Raw genomic sequence first — 14,840 nt, 5'->3', positions numbered from 1 at the left:
AATGCACCCAGCCCCAGCAGAGGGAACCACAAGCTGTAGAGTGTGGAAGACTTTAAACAGGGTACTGAAGGCCAGTCAGAAACAGTATCTGATATTGGCGTGCACCAGAGAGCATCCAAAAGACTGGGAGTCCTAGCAGATCTACCTAATACATAGAAACAAATCCAAACAGGCAGCCAAAATGGGGAGACAAAAACAAGCCCCAAATGAAAGAACAAAAGAATTCTCCAGAAGAGCTAAATGAAATAGAGATAAGCAGTCTATCAGATACAAAGTTCAGAATACTGATCATAAGGATGCTCAATAGCATGAGAAGAGAAATGGAAACTATGAAGGAAATGAAGAATGACGTAGTAGAAATAAAAAAACACACAACAACATTGGAAGGAATAAACAGAAGATTATGGGAAGCTGAGGATTGGATCAGCAAATTAGAAAACAGGGTAGAAAAAAATCACTCAGAGAACCAAAAAGAACACAGAAACAAAAACAGGAGGACAGTCTAAGGGAGCTCTGGGACAACATCAAATGTAACAATATTCGCATCATAGGAGTGCCAGAAGAGGTTGAAAGTAAGCAAGGGTTAGAGAACCTGTTTAAAGAAATAATGGCAGAAAACTTTCCTAACCTGGTGAAGGAAAAAGTAACACAGGTTCAGGAGGCACAGAAAGTCCCAAGCAAGAAGAATCCAAAGAGGCCCACGCCCAGACACATCATAATTAAAATGCCAAAAATCCAAGACAGAGAGAATCTTAAAGGCAGCAAGAGAAAAGCAATCTTTTACCTACAAAGGAGCTCCCATAAGGCTGTCAGCTGACTTCTCATCAGAAACTCTACAGGCCAGAAGGGAATGGCATGAGGTATTCAAGGTAATGCAAAACAAGGATCTGAAACCAAGACTACTCTATCCAGCAAGGCTATCGTTCAAAATAGATGGTGAAATGAAAAGCATTCCAGTTAAAAAAAGGCTAAGAGAGTGTATCACCACCAAACCAGTATTGCAAGAAATGTTAAAGGGACTGCTGTAATTAGAAATAGAAATAGAGAGAGAAACATAGGCATACAGAAATAAAATGGCAATAGATAAGTACCCATCAATAATGACCTTAAATATAAATGGATTTAATGTCCCAATGAAAAGACATGGGGTAGCTGAATGGATAGGAAAACATGACCTAAATATATGCTGTCTACAAGAAACCCACCTCAGAACAAAAGACTCACACAGGCTGGAAAAAACCCCACAACTTCTGGAGGCCTTTAAAGGAGAGATCAACAGCAATGCAGTCACAGTAGGGGACTTTAACACCCCACTGGCTTTACTGGATAGATCTTCAAGAAAAAAAATCTACAATGAAACAGTGAGTCTAAATGACACCCTAGATCAGATGGATTTAATTGACATTTACAGAACATTCCACCCCAAAGCTGCAGAATATGCATTCTCCTCAAGCGCACACAGGACGTTCTCAAAGATAGACCACATGTTAGGACACAAAACAAGTCTCTACAAATTCAAGAAGATTGAAATCATATCAAGCATCTTCTCGGACATTTACACTGTGGAATACTATACAGCTGTAAAGAAGGATCCCTTACCCTTTGAGACAGCATGGTGGGAACTGGAGAGTATTATGCTCAGCAAAATAAGCTAGAGAAAGATAAGTATCACATGATCTTACTGAATGTGGAATCTAATGAGCAAAATAAACTGATGAACAAAATAGATCCAGAGACATAGAAGCGTGGCACAGACAGAAATACCAGAGGGAAGGCCGGGGTGGATGGGGAGAGATTAACCTAACAACTTATAAGCATATATGCATCACCCATGGACACAGACAATAGTGTGGTGAAGGCCTGGGGGGGAGGAGATCAATTGTGGAAAAAGGGGGACATTTGTAATACTTTCAAGAATAAAGATAAATAAATGAATGAACAAAAGCCTTCCAGAGATTCCAGGTGAATGGGGTAATGGACATTTAGGGGTCTTTAGGGAAGCCAGATGGAACAGGGTAAGCTTGAAGTACTTGCTCAGCATTTTGTTGGCTCTTTTTCTGCGGTTTTGCGGCAGGGACAAGTGGGCACAGAGAAAGCAGATCCAGAGCTGGAGTCGCCAATGAGGGGTGCTGGCTCTCGCCTTTCCACCTCTGTTGCGGGTGGGGCACCCCGACCTCCTGGCTCTGCAGGATCTCTCTCGGCTGCAGGGGGTGTAGGTGTGGGGAAAGGGAGGTGGGTAGGACAACTCTCCCTTCTACCAAATATCCCCTTGGCTCCGCCCCCGGGGCCGTAGTAGGGGTTCTGGAGGCTGTGAGAGGCAGAGCGGGTGACAGGCCTTAGGGAGGCCGTGCTGAGGGAGGAGTGAGGTCTGAGCACAGACTCACATGTGGCTTTGATATTCTTGCTGCAGGAGTGGAATCCAGGAAAGGTTAACTCGCGAGCGACTCGGGCCCCTCCATTCCAAGGTTGTTGGACTTCACTGCATTTCTCCAGAGCAGTCCGGCCCCTTAAGGAATGTGGAACTAGAGGCTAACATTTCCTCTACTCAGAGTTAGAAATAACGAAATAGAAAATTACAGACTGTTAAGACTACCACCGATTAGGTCCTGGCAGCTTACCTTGGATGCTGTGTGGTTTCCTAGCTGGCAATTAAGACACGCGGTGTAACGTTTTAATTAGCACATTCCCAGAAGCATTATCGAGTCTCCTTACAGTTGACATACTTTCTCTGGCCCAGTTCCCAGGCTGATGGACTCACTTTTGAGGACTTTTACTGTGCTCTTTCCAACTGTTAATTTCTTCTCTTCGGCATTGCATTTCTAGCCTCTGGATGTTTTTGATTTGAGATGCTGCTCAGGTCAGTGATCGCTCTGGAGCATGTGACTGGCTTTTCCAGTGGCGAGTGGATGTGCTGAGTCCTCATGCAGCTCAGCTCCTGGGAAGCCCACTCCTGCCCTCCCAGGCTGCTGACCGGCGGGCCGCTCACTCCCCCTCCCAGGCTGTGGTCTTTTCCGTGCCCTGACTGCTGCTGTTCCCTCTTGTGTCCTGGAAATTGCACCTTTCAGGACAAGCAAATGCAAGAATGCCAAGCACTGGTGAATAGATACCCTCACTAATTAAAAGGAGACTGCTTTGAAGTTTTTCAAATGTGCCAGAGACTGAATCTCATTAAATCCCAACAAGTGTACTGATTCAGATCAACAGGTAGAGATTAATGGATGCATGGTCTGAATGACAAAACATTTTAAAAAGAAACACAAGTCAAAACACCATGGACTCAAATCCAAGAGTGTGGGTTGAACTTCATTAGTAAATTCTTGCTTAACAGTGTCTGCTTTTAGTGAGAGAGCTGGCATTTTCATCTAGAGAGAGAGCCTGGTAATCAGACCAGGCCTGCATGCTGCTTCGCAACAATAGACTCCTCTTATTGTTGCCACAGGCCAGTGTGTTACGTTAGAGGCCTGTGTTGGGAGGAAGGTGTGCAGAAGAGCTTGCACGGTTTCTACTCAGAATTTGCACCTAGTTGGGTGGGGCATGCAGGCCCTGACTGCAAGCCCATCCACATCAACCTGAAACCTTCCATCAGGTGCTCTGTGGCCACTGTGGGTTCATCCCTGAGTAGACAGGACAGTGACAGGTGTTGCCACGGAGACGCCCCAAGTTCACGGTTAAGAGCTGATATCCCCACGCCATGACAATTAATGTGCGATTCAGCTCAAAAGCCAGCTTTCTCCAGAGTGACCCAATTTCCATGTGTTCGCTGGCGCGCAGGTGAGTCCCCCGCGTGCAGCCCCGGCAGGCGTGTGGTGTTCTGTCCCCTGCGGCTGTCTTCCGTGCCTGCGCCGTGAGAAGGGAGGGCGTCTGGGGACAGACTTCACTGTGGCTCTTCCCTGCTCTGAGCCTTGGTTAGGGCTTGAGCGATGTGATCGAGTGTGTAATTGTTTTTCAGTAAACTTTTGACTTCAGAATAGTGTTAGATTTATAGAAAAGTTGCAAAGATGCCCAGAGAAGTCCCGTGCCCCTCACGCTCCATCTCCCCTGGCGTTGGACCCTGCGTGCAGGTGCGGGTGACCCAGCGCATGTGCCAGTGCCAGGCCATCCTCACCGGAGTCCACGCCGCTTGCCCAGACCTGGCCTCCTGTTCCGGACGCCGTTCGTGCTGCCGTAGCAAGCGCTCGCGTGTACTTCCACGTGGACCAAGCTGTACTTTCAGCGTGTCCTTGCTTTGCCACCGGCCACACTAAATGTTTGTTCCTGATGAAATGTCCTCCGTTCTCTAAGCCGCAGCTTTACTGGTCTCCCTGTGTGTCCTACGCCCCGGGGAGGAAAGGCAGGCTTGAGGGCCACATTTCACAGGGTGTTCAGGGCACACCTGCTAGGGTTTTACCAAAGGGAAGGACGTGTCCAAGTAGAATGCTCATCTTCAGAAGAAAGCAGTTCTGTCCTGAGAGTTGGGGCAAATGGTCTCCTCTCAGAATCTCCTTTAGGTTCCCCCATATCCAGTCAGCTGCTGGGGCTCGGGGATGGCGCCAGCTGCACCCAGAGCACTCTGGTTGGCTGAATGGGAGATGCTACAACCCCTTGGACCTGTCCCTGACTTGGCCAGGTTGGCAGAGGTGCCCAGGAGGCCGTGGGGTTAGGAAGGTGAAGAGAGGTCGTTTGCCAGCCCCGGTGATGTGCAGGAGAACGTGCTAGTCGGGGAGAGAGCGGATGACACCGGCCCCGAGGCTGTGTCTGTTTCGGTGGCCCCTGACCTGATGAGACCCTCCCCTAATCCTCCGCCCCGCAAGTCCAGCGCCTGCCCTGCGGTCCTCTCTCTAACGTCCTTGAGCCATCTCCAGCCCGCGTCTTCCTCCACCCGCAGCCTGTGCTACCCGGGGAGCCAGAACCTCCGGCGGGCGCTGCCGGGACTACTGAGGAGCGCTGAGCAGGCCTCCTGCGCTCACCCAGGGCAGCCTGTGTCCAGCTAGACTTCATTTGATTGTATTTTTTGTCACTGCCAACATAAAATTTAAAAAATCTAATCATAAAATTGATGTTAATGATTTCATCTATATAAAGTGTCCGCAACAGATACATCTGTAAAGATAGAAAGCAGACTGGCGGTGGCAGGGCCCGCGGGAGGCGGGAGTGGGGGGCTGGGAGTGGAACAAGGTTCCTTCTGAGGGAGAGAAATTCTCCAGGATCGCACGGTGGACGCGGTGCACAGCCTCGTGGATGGACACGAACAGCCACCGGCTGCAGACGGAAACGGTGACTTTTATGGCATGTGAATCACGTCATTTAAAAATTTGATGTTTGTTCACTGTAGAGATGCTTAAAAATAAACTGAAATAAGAGGTTTAAATTACCTGTGTAATTCCAGATAACTAATGGTGACGTTTTGACGCGTGTGTGGCAGTGTTCGTTGTTTGTGTTTATTTTTCCTTTGGGCTTTGTTCCTAAACCTTCCTGCTGGGGCCAGGAGGGGCCCTGTGGAGTCTGCAGAAACCTGGGCTGGGCTGTGACTCACCTGTTCCCGTCCCCAGGTTCCTGGATACCCGCCCATTGTGCGCACGACCCTTGGGAGACACAGTGTCTTGAGTGAGGGCAACCATTTTGTGCCTAAACTGTATGTGGTGCAGGAGAATGACACTTAAGTTTCAGAATATAAATGGTACCCTTATTTCTCACGAAGCAACAACAGGGTCCAGTTTTGTTGAAACTTAAAGGGCCAGTTCTAAGCACCGTGGGGATGGGACACCCGGAATTTATTCACTTGCGGGGGAGGTGCCCCGGGCCTCGCCCTGTCCTGTTCTTCAGACACTTTCATACCTAAGTCCCAAAGCTTGGGGAGGTGGTGGGGCTCGCTCTGGTATCAGCCTAGTGGGCTGCTTGAACCCCTGTCTGCTTTTCCAAGTATGTAGAGAACACTTCTTTTACTCAAATACCCAACCAGATGTTACCTAGGATAATGCTCGAGGCTCCGAGAAATGAGAACTCCAGCTCCAGTGTGTGTACCGACCAGCACAACATATTCAAACAGCATCTTAAATTTCTGACGCCATCAGTGACTGCACAGCTGGGTAAGGGCGACACCAGGCTCCTCGCACTGGCGTGTGGCTGTCCCCCCCTGACTCCGCGCATGTGAAAATACCTTTGCTTCCATGGAAAGCCGCCCTGGAAGGGCGAGGAGTCGTCCACAGTGGAATTGGGCTAATGGCGCTTATTTTTCTTCAGGGTGTATATTTATTTGACTGTTTCACGCCATTTGTCAATTTCTAAGCAGTTAATAATTTTTATGCCTCTTTCAGATGTGTGTATATAGTACAAGTGTGTTTGACTTCCTGTGGTCTCCACATTTAAACAGTGCTGAGTGATGGCATGTGTGACATGCCAATTTAAAACTTCAAACCCAGACCAGAGTCCCGAATTCTTAGCACAGGCCCGCCGGCCGCCTTGCACAGCGCCTGCTTGTCCCTGCCCGTGGCAGCCGGGCTTCTGTCTGGGTTTCGGTGCCCGGCCCACTCGCCTCCCTGGGACGCAGCCCTGTGGTTTGCAGCGCGTCGAGGAGGGTTAAATACAAGCCCCGTGAACTCGGGAGCGCATTCTTGTTGCCGTGGGAGAGCTCCACCATTTGGGGAGCGTTTTTAGAGAATAAAGATGTCACTTCTGAATGGTGAATCGGGGTTCTTGCCTGAAAGATGGCGTGGGAGGGTGGCTTCCGACATGTGGGCAAGTTTGGACTGGAAGTAGTAGTAACAAGGACCCTCCCAAAGCAGAATGTGAAAAGCGTGGGGCCATTCGGAACAGCCCCCGCGGGCTGCTGGGAGTGGGGCTGAGCTGTCAAGGTGCTGCAGGCCCGGGTGGCCTCACGCGGCGGTGACAGGAGCCAGCAGTGTGGAGAGGGTTGGGTTCCACCCGGTGCCCCGAAGCGTAAGCAGCCGCTGTTGATTGAGCCAAACTACAGGAAGAATCTTGCCTGCCTGATGCCATGTGAAAATCACCTGTGCTTCCTTTCTAGACCTCAGCTTTTTCGAGCAAGGTCTCGTCGTAAGAGGGGCCTCGAGTGGGCAGGAAATCTGTTAGTTGTCTCTCTTTTAGGAGAGACAAGCGGGGTGACCTAATATTGAATTATAAACTGTCTTTGGTACACTTTTTAAAAAATTGTGAGAAACATAACATAAAATTTACTATTTTAACCATTTAAAAAAAAATTGATTTGAGAGAGAGAGACAGACATCAATGGACCACCTCCTGCCTCCCTATGCACCCCGACCAGGGATCGAGCTCTGACCCTTTGGCTTACAGGGTGACACTCCAACCACACGAGCCACGCTGGCGGGGCCCATGTTAACCTTTCTCCCCTCCCCTCCCCTCCCCTCCCCTCCCCTCCCCTCCCCTCCCCTCCCCTCCCCCTCCCCTCCCCTCCCCCTCCCCCTCCCCCTCCCTCCCCCCTCCCCCTCCCTCCCCCCTCCCCCTCCCCTCCCCTCCCCCTCCCCTCCCCTCCCCCTTCCCTTCCCCTCCCCTCCCCCTCCCCTCCCCTCCCCCTTCCCTTCCCCTCCCCCTTCCCCTCCCCCTCCCCCTCCCCCTCCCCCTCCCCCTTCCCCTTCCCTTCCCTTCCCTTCCCTTCCCCTTCCCCTTCCCCTTCCCCTTCCCTTCCCCTTCCCCTTCCCCTTCCCTTCCCCTTCCCCTTCCCTTCCCTTTCCCTTCCCCTCCCCCTCCCCCTCCCCCTTCCCTCCCCCTCCCCCTTCCCTTCCCCTTCCCCTCCCCCTCCCCCTTCCCCTTCCCCTTCCCCTTCCCTTCCCTTCCCTTCCCTTCCCTTCCCTTCCCTTCCCTTCCCTTCCCTTCCCCTTCCCCTTCCCTTCCCCTTCCCTTCCCCTTCCTCTTCCCTTCCCTTTCCCTTCCCCTCCCCCTTCCCTTCCCCTCCCCCTCCCCTTCCCCTTCCCCTCCCCTCTCCCTCCCCTTCCCCTCCCCTCCCCCTCCCCTTCCCCTCCCCTCCCCCTTCCCTCCCCTTCCCCTCCCCTTCCCTTCCCCTCCCCCTTCCCCTTCCCTTCCCCTCCCCCTTCCCTCCCCCTTCCCTTCCCCTTCCCTTCCCACCTCCCCTCCCCTTCCCCTCCCCTCCCCTTCCCCTTCCCCTCCCCCTTCCCTTCCCCTTCCCTTCCCCTCCCCCTCCCCCTTCCCCTCCCCCTTCCCTTCCCTTCCCTTCCCTTCCCTTCCCTTCCCTTCCCTTCCCTTCCCTTCCCTTCCCTTCCCTTCCCTTCCCTTCCCTCCCCTTCCCCTTCCCCTTCCCCTTCCCCTCCCCTTCCCCTTCCCCTTCCCCTTCCCCTTCCCCTTCCCTTCCCCTTCCCCTTCCCCTTCCCTTCCCTTCCCCTCCCCCTTCCCCTCCCTTCCCTTCCCTTCCCTTCCCTTCCCTTCCCTTCCCTTCCCTTCCCTTCCCTTCCCTTCCCTTCCCTTCCCTTCCCCTTCCCCTCCCCCTTCCCTTCCCCTTCCCTTCCCCTCCCCCTTCCACCTCCCCTCCCCTCCCCCTTCCCTTCCCCTCCCCCTCCCCTCCCCTTCCCCTCCCCCTCCCCTCCCCTTCCCCTCCCCCTCCCCCTCCCCTTCCCCCTCCCCTTTCCTCCCTCCTTAGAAAGGCACGACCCATGGCCTCAGGCAGTCTGCTGTGGCCTCGGGCAGCTCTCTGTGCCCCCACTTCCAGTCTCTAAGGAGCCTGCTTTCCTAGCGGAAGAGAGCTCTGGGGTCCAGTCTGTGTCTTACCTAATGTCCTACCTATTCTGCCTTTATCATGTTGAGCCAGAACACACTAGTACAGACAATAATCTTTTCACCAGATTCATAACTTTTCAACAAATCCATAACTTTGCCAGCCTAGAACTGAAATGAAAACCAGAATGGGTACTGGAATCTTCCCCTTCAGCTTTTAGCTTATATTACCTTTTCCAGTTCCAGAAACTAGCACGTGTCAAGTGACCAGACACAGTCCTGCTGTGTGTGACCATCTAGTGATGTTTCACTCTCACCTTCATCTCAAGCTGATTTCTTTTAGCTGGGGGTCACATTTTCTATTCATAAAAAACTGAATTTTTTTACGATTTCACAAAGTAATCTGACAGGCAAACCATAGTCTTCAAGGAATTCTGAATTTTGATGAAAAAATACAGCCTTCAAATATTTTTCCTAGTTTCTGGTAGAATAAAATCATTTAGATTTCATAGGCTGATTTCAGTGAAATTGATAAAGAGGCAGAAGTCTTAGAGATAGATTGAGTTTTCTTGTTGGCAGCTACCCGTGAAGTTAAAATCCAGGGGAAATTAAATTTCTTTAGTTCAGTCATTTGCCTGCAGCAGTGACTTGCTTCTGCATCAGCCATAACATTTCTCTGCTGTTTCGGCGATTTAGACCATTTTTGTATATCACATTATTTTCACTTGGGCACAGTTTTCCCGGATTTACTGATGAACCAGTGCTCCAGTGCTGTCAGTTCACATGAAGGGACAATCTGCAGGCTTAACCATTTAAAAAAAATATCTTTTTATTGATTTCAGAGAGAGGAAGGGAGAAGGAGAGAGAGATGAACGTCAGTGATGACAGAGAGTCATCGATGGGCTGCCTCCCGTATGCCCGACTGGGGACTGAGCCCACGGCCCGGGCAGGTGCCCTGACTGGGAATCAAACAGTGGTCGATGCTCACCCCCTGAGCCACACTGGCCGGGCATTAACCATTTTTAACTGTACAGTTCAGCAGCTTAAGGACCTTTACACGCTTGTGCAACCATCACCCTCATCCATCTGCAGAACTTTTTCATCTTGCAAAACTGAAACTGTGCCCATTACACACTAATTCCCTCTCCCCAGCCCCTGGCACCCACCGATCTCCTTTCTTTCTGAGCTTCCCTCTCTAGATCCTCGCGTAATGAAACTGCTTGACTTTTGAGCCCGGCTTACCCCATGCAGCACTGTGTCCTCTGGGCGCACCGTGTAGCAGGTGTCAGGACTTCCTTCCTTCCTAAGCTGCGTGATATTCCACTGTGTGTGTCTGATTCTTCAGTGGGCTTTGGTGGCATAAACTTAGATCCATCCAGGAGACGTGTTGTCAGAATGGCCCTGACCTCACCATCCCCCCACCCCCCAGAGTGGGGACCAACTCAAAACCAAGGTCCTGGGCGAAAGTCTGAAAGTAAAGGCAAAAGAGAAAGGGGCTGTGTTGGAATAAAGAGAAGGGTCTCTGTGAGGCCCAAATGGTTTCTAGGGTGTCATTCACACCTGCCCATCCTTCCCCCAGATTTGGGGCTGGGGGCCCATGTCTTCATGCTGTATTCCCAGATGAACAGACCAGATTTGTTTTTGCCCTTGGTGTTTATGAGTTTGGGGATAGGTGCTGCCACTGACACGTGGTCTCTGAGGGGCTGGGTAAAGTTTGCTGTAAAGATGAAAACTTCTGTCCTCATAGTTGTGGGTAGATCTGTCCTTGCCTGCTGGCTGCAAATGGCTCGGGGGGCCAGAGGGGTGTGAACTGGCTAAGAAATTCTTCAGTTCTGAATGTGTTCGGAATTGCCAGGCCTGTATCTGGGGGGTGGCCTGTATCTGGGGGGGGGGGGCGGCCTGCTGACTCTGGCTATAGAAGTGCTTTCATGAGAAGCAAACACAAGCCCCCTGAAGTGAAAATTCATTAATGTGTGTGCTGTGCTCTCTTGTCCAGGAGATTCGGAGGTTCCTGATCCGAATGACCCTCTGGTACAGCTGGATGGACACAACAGCCCTGTTCCAACTCCGAAAGGTAAGCAGGGAAATGCTCTTGTAATGCAGGTCTTCAGCAGTGTTTTCAGAGGGCCCCATACAGAGGCCCACAGTGGTTTGCCTGTGGCACTGATGGGGGGGTGCCCTGGGGCCTGGCACTGCCCGTCGATGGGCGTGGTGGCTTGCCTGCTTCCATAGCTGTCTCCATACCCTGTGAGGGTGCCGAGGGCTGGTGAGAGGTGACAGGCAGGGGCATATGGGTAGCCACGGGAGGGGAGGGAGAGGCTGTAGGGGCAGGTGGGCTGTAGCCTGAGTGGACCTTTAGGAGGTAGGCTCCTGGCCTGGCCACTAGGTCTCCCGCTCACGGGTGGCCATCTATCTCCTGGGGTTATCCTCGATGTGGCTGTCCAGAGTGGTGTCCTGCTGGGCAGCTGCTCTTCTCCACAGGCTTTCAGGAGCCGGTTCCTCGTCTTGTGGATGCGGCCTCCATGCAGCCTTTCCCGAGGCTTCAGCCTCACTGCTCACCTGGCACCCTCTGCAGGCGTCTTAGACGTACAGCCTCGGTAGAACGAATTTCTTGCGACTTTTCTTTCTTCATCCACTGTCACCACATCACCTAGACCGCGGTCTCCGTCAGCTTGGCTGCCGTAACAAAACCCTGCATGCAGGCGGTTCAGTCAACAGGAACGTACTTCTCACGGCTCTGGAGTTCCGAAAGCCCAAGCCCAAGGCCGGCCCTGCCGGTCCTGGGAGAGCGCCCCTGGCCTGCGGGTGGCGCTGGGTCCTCACGAGGCGGGCGCGCTGGTCCTTCCTCCTCCCGTGAGCACCCTACTCCCACCACTGAGCCCCACCCCCGTGACCCCGTCTAATCCTAATCACCTCCCCAACGCCCCACCTTCAACATTCAGATTTTGGGGGGACACAATGTCATTTATAACAGTTACCTATCAGAAGAGCCACTTTATCTCTGTTTAAGTTCTTTTTTGCTTTAGCACAATTTGAAGCCCAGAAGTCCAGTCGTTTTATAGCCCCCTTCTCGTGAGGGTGTGTGTGCCCCTAGGACCAGTGTCTAAGGCTGGGTCTCCTGGGGATTGAGCAGAGCTGGCTCCAGTCCTCCAGTCTCTGCCAAGGATCCAGAGTCACCCTGTGTGATACTAAAGCTAAAAGGGCTTCTGGGTATCACACAAGGTGCTGAGCTCCCTTCTCAGCCCAGAGTGACTTGCTGGTGAGTGTGCTGTTTGCTTAGGTCAGTTGTTTAAGTCGAGGGTGGCTGGAGGCTCTTTGATGAGGATTCCCTGTTAATGCATCAAGTGTAGCAAGCACACGAGATGGCCCCCTCATGTTGACCCCTCCTGGTCATTACAAGGTCATTGTGACCTCGCAGGTGGCCAGGCTGCTTGTAGAGAAGGGCGTCTGTGAGGACAGGGATGTGTCCCCACAGGAGCAAAGGCCTGTGCTCTGGAAGCTTGCATAGGATGCTGGGCCTCCGGAAACACTTCTTAGGAAGAAAGATTGTTTTTGATGCCTAGATTCTGGAGCTATTTCCAGAAGTGTGACTACAGTTCAAGTTCAGGCAGCCCACACACACTTCGGGACTGCCCCTCTGCTAGGCACTGTGGGAGGCCTGAGCATTCTGGTGATCAAAACCCGTGTGGTCTGCCTTGCGGAGTTTAAGGGACTGGGGAGCTGGTGTGAGGGGAAAACTGTCAAGTTCTACAATTAGGAGTTGTGGTGAGGAGCCCAAGGAAGAGATGGGGTTGCTGTGAGCTGGAAGGACAGGGAGGGCATCTTGGTTTGGGGACAGGATGCTGTACTGAGATCGTAAGAGGTGACATTTGCAATGAGTTGATGGGAGGGGTGTGTCCAAGGCCAAAGCAGGGCCCTGCAGAAGCCCTGAGGCCAAGATGACTCATGCTTTGGGGCAGCGGAGAGAGGTGGGAGCTCATGGGCTGGGGCGGCTGAGGCCCCAGAGGTCCGCAGGGGCCAAGGCTGTGTGGTCAGTACTGCAACCATCAGCCACACATGCATCATTAAGTTTAAATCAATTAAAATTAAATAAGGTTAAAATCCAGTTCCTCAGTCCTACTAGCTACATCTCAAGTGCTCAGTGGCCACCTGTGGCTGAGGCCATTGGGATGGCAGCCCAGACCTAGAACGTTCCATCGTCACAGAAAGGTCCACTGGGCATCCCTGGGGAGAGTGTGCACAGCCCACTGGTGCCTTTCCCTGTGGAGGGCTCTGGCCCAAGGTGTGGTGGGACCTGATTTACACTCTGAAGGTCCTCTGGCAGCTCTGGAGCACAGTGGTGGGGAAATGGAGGGGCAGTTAGGAGGGAAGGGGGGCTGGGTGAAGACCAGTGGACAGGCCACAGTGATGGTCTAGAATCCAATCTGCATTCATTCCGTAGACTCCTCCACTTCCTTGGGAAAGCAGAGTGTGCAGTCTGCTTGTACGCCTGGGCCAGGAGTTATGGGGCCAGGAAGGCACCGCCCCAGCCATCGCTGCTTCTTACCCAGAGTGCTCACGGCCGGGTGGAAGAGCACCTGCTGGTAGGGGCAGAAACGGTGGGCTGAACGTTCATGGATATGTGCGCTCCCATCTGCCCACAGGCTTCAGGCGTTGACCACCTGTTGGATAGTTGAGTAGTGCCGTCTAGTTTCCTCTGTGTGGTTAGGTCGTGGTTGCCTGCTGTTTTGCTCACCCACAGTGACTGTGCAAGGCTGTCCTGTGCAGATCCGCGGGACTTTCAGGTAGAGGTTGGATCCTGGAGTTCTCCGAGGTGCAGAAATGTCAGTTGCAGAGGGAAACAGGCCTCTGTGTGTGTGTGTGCACGCGCACCCGCACACTAGGTCCTGGAATAATGTTGTTTCATTATAACTGATGAGATGCCAGAGGAACATACTCTTGTATCAGCTAGCTGATGATACAATTGTTGTCATTATACATCGTTTTACTTAAAGCCGCAGAACTTGTCGAGGAAGTTGAGTGAGGACTTACTGTGCCACGGAAGCAGAGAGCCTTAGGCGTCTGTGTCCCCGTGTTGGCAGCAAGGGGCACGCAGCATGGTGAGTGCAGGGCCTGAGCATGGGTTGGCCAGGAAACAGACCTGGATCGGATGGTGGCTCCACCCTCCTGTTGCGGCAAGGGCCCTGTGTCACCCTCGGCCATCAGAGGGATGAGAGGGCCTAGGGGACAGTGCTCACCCAGGGAGCAGTGGCTGGATGTTGATGCCACTTGTTGTCATTCGCAATTATGATCACTGTCTGTATGTCCATCGCTTTCCAGGCATGGAAACCAGCAGCCCTCTGGGCAGGATTCTAGTGAGCAGCTCCAGGGAGACCCAGGCCCCCCCACTTTCCTGGGCAGCCCAGTTCTCTGGTACTTTTGGGGCATGAGCTGTTGCTTTAATCCTGTTACCATTTGTGGTGCCCACACCTCTATAATACTGCAGGCGGTGAACATGCCACTGCCCACCAGAGCGGGACGGGCGCTGGGAACTGTTACAAGAGGCACTTGTGTTCAGATGCGCTGTGCCAGCATTGAGCCCTCAGCGTATGGACTCGGTGGGTATTGAGAGAGACCGCACCTACTCAGGGGAGAGGGTGGGCGTGGAAGACACGGCAGTGCAGAGCTGCCGGGGTGCTTGAAGCTTCCAGCACCACAGTCCTCGGTCACCACTGGACTCCGGTTCTAGTGCTGTTAGTGGGGCTGGGCGTTAGCAGCAATTTTGTTTGCCTTGTTACATTGGATCCATTATTTTATTGTTGTTGTTGTTGTTATTATTATTACAAAAGTGTACATTTGGCCTAGAAACCATTTACTCATCTGTTACTCACATGTCACACATCCTGGGCTTTGTATAGTCAGTACTGTGAGTGTCTGTGGAGGTGGGTTGTTTTTGAGGGCCTGGGTCACGGTGCGATGTGCTCTGCAGCCACAGCAGGCCCGCTGGCTGCCTTGTGCCTGGGCGGAGGGCTGCCCCTCATTGTCCCCCTGGAGGAGGGTGCCCTGCAGTTCCAGGTGACCGCGGAGCATCCGAGTGTCGGGCGGGGACAGTGCTTGCACCTCGGAGCATCCGAATGTCGGGCGGGGACAGTGCTTGCACCTCGGAGCATCCGAATGTC

The 14,840-nt window shown here is 52.6% G+C and overlaps 1 protein-coding gene across 1 annotated transcript in view; it reads left to right on the top strand.

Annotated features, from left to right (window-relative positions):
• The window catches only part of ROR2 (receptor tyrosine kinase like orphan receptor 2), a 212,908-nt gene that overhangs the window by 151,155 nt on the left and 46,913 nt on the right, over positions 1–14,840 (top strand). The window contains exon 2 of the mRNA XM_081151342.1: positions 10,679–10,756. Coding sequence (XP_081007468.1) covers positions 10,679–10,756 — 78 coding nt within the window. The remainder of the gene's footprint in view (positions 1–10,678; positions 10,757–14,840) is intronic.

Source organism: Miniopterus schreibersii (assembly GCF_964146895.1).
Source record: "Miniopterus schreibersii genome assembly, chromosome: 11".
Lineage (NCBI taxonomy): Eukaryota > Metazoa > Chordata > Mammalia > Chiroptera > Miniopteridae > Miniopterus > Miniopterus schreibersii.
This window is presented reverse-complemented; position numbering and strand designations above follow the sequence as displayed.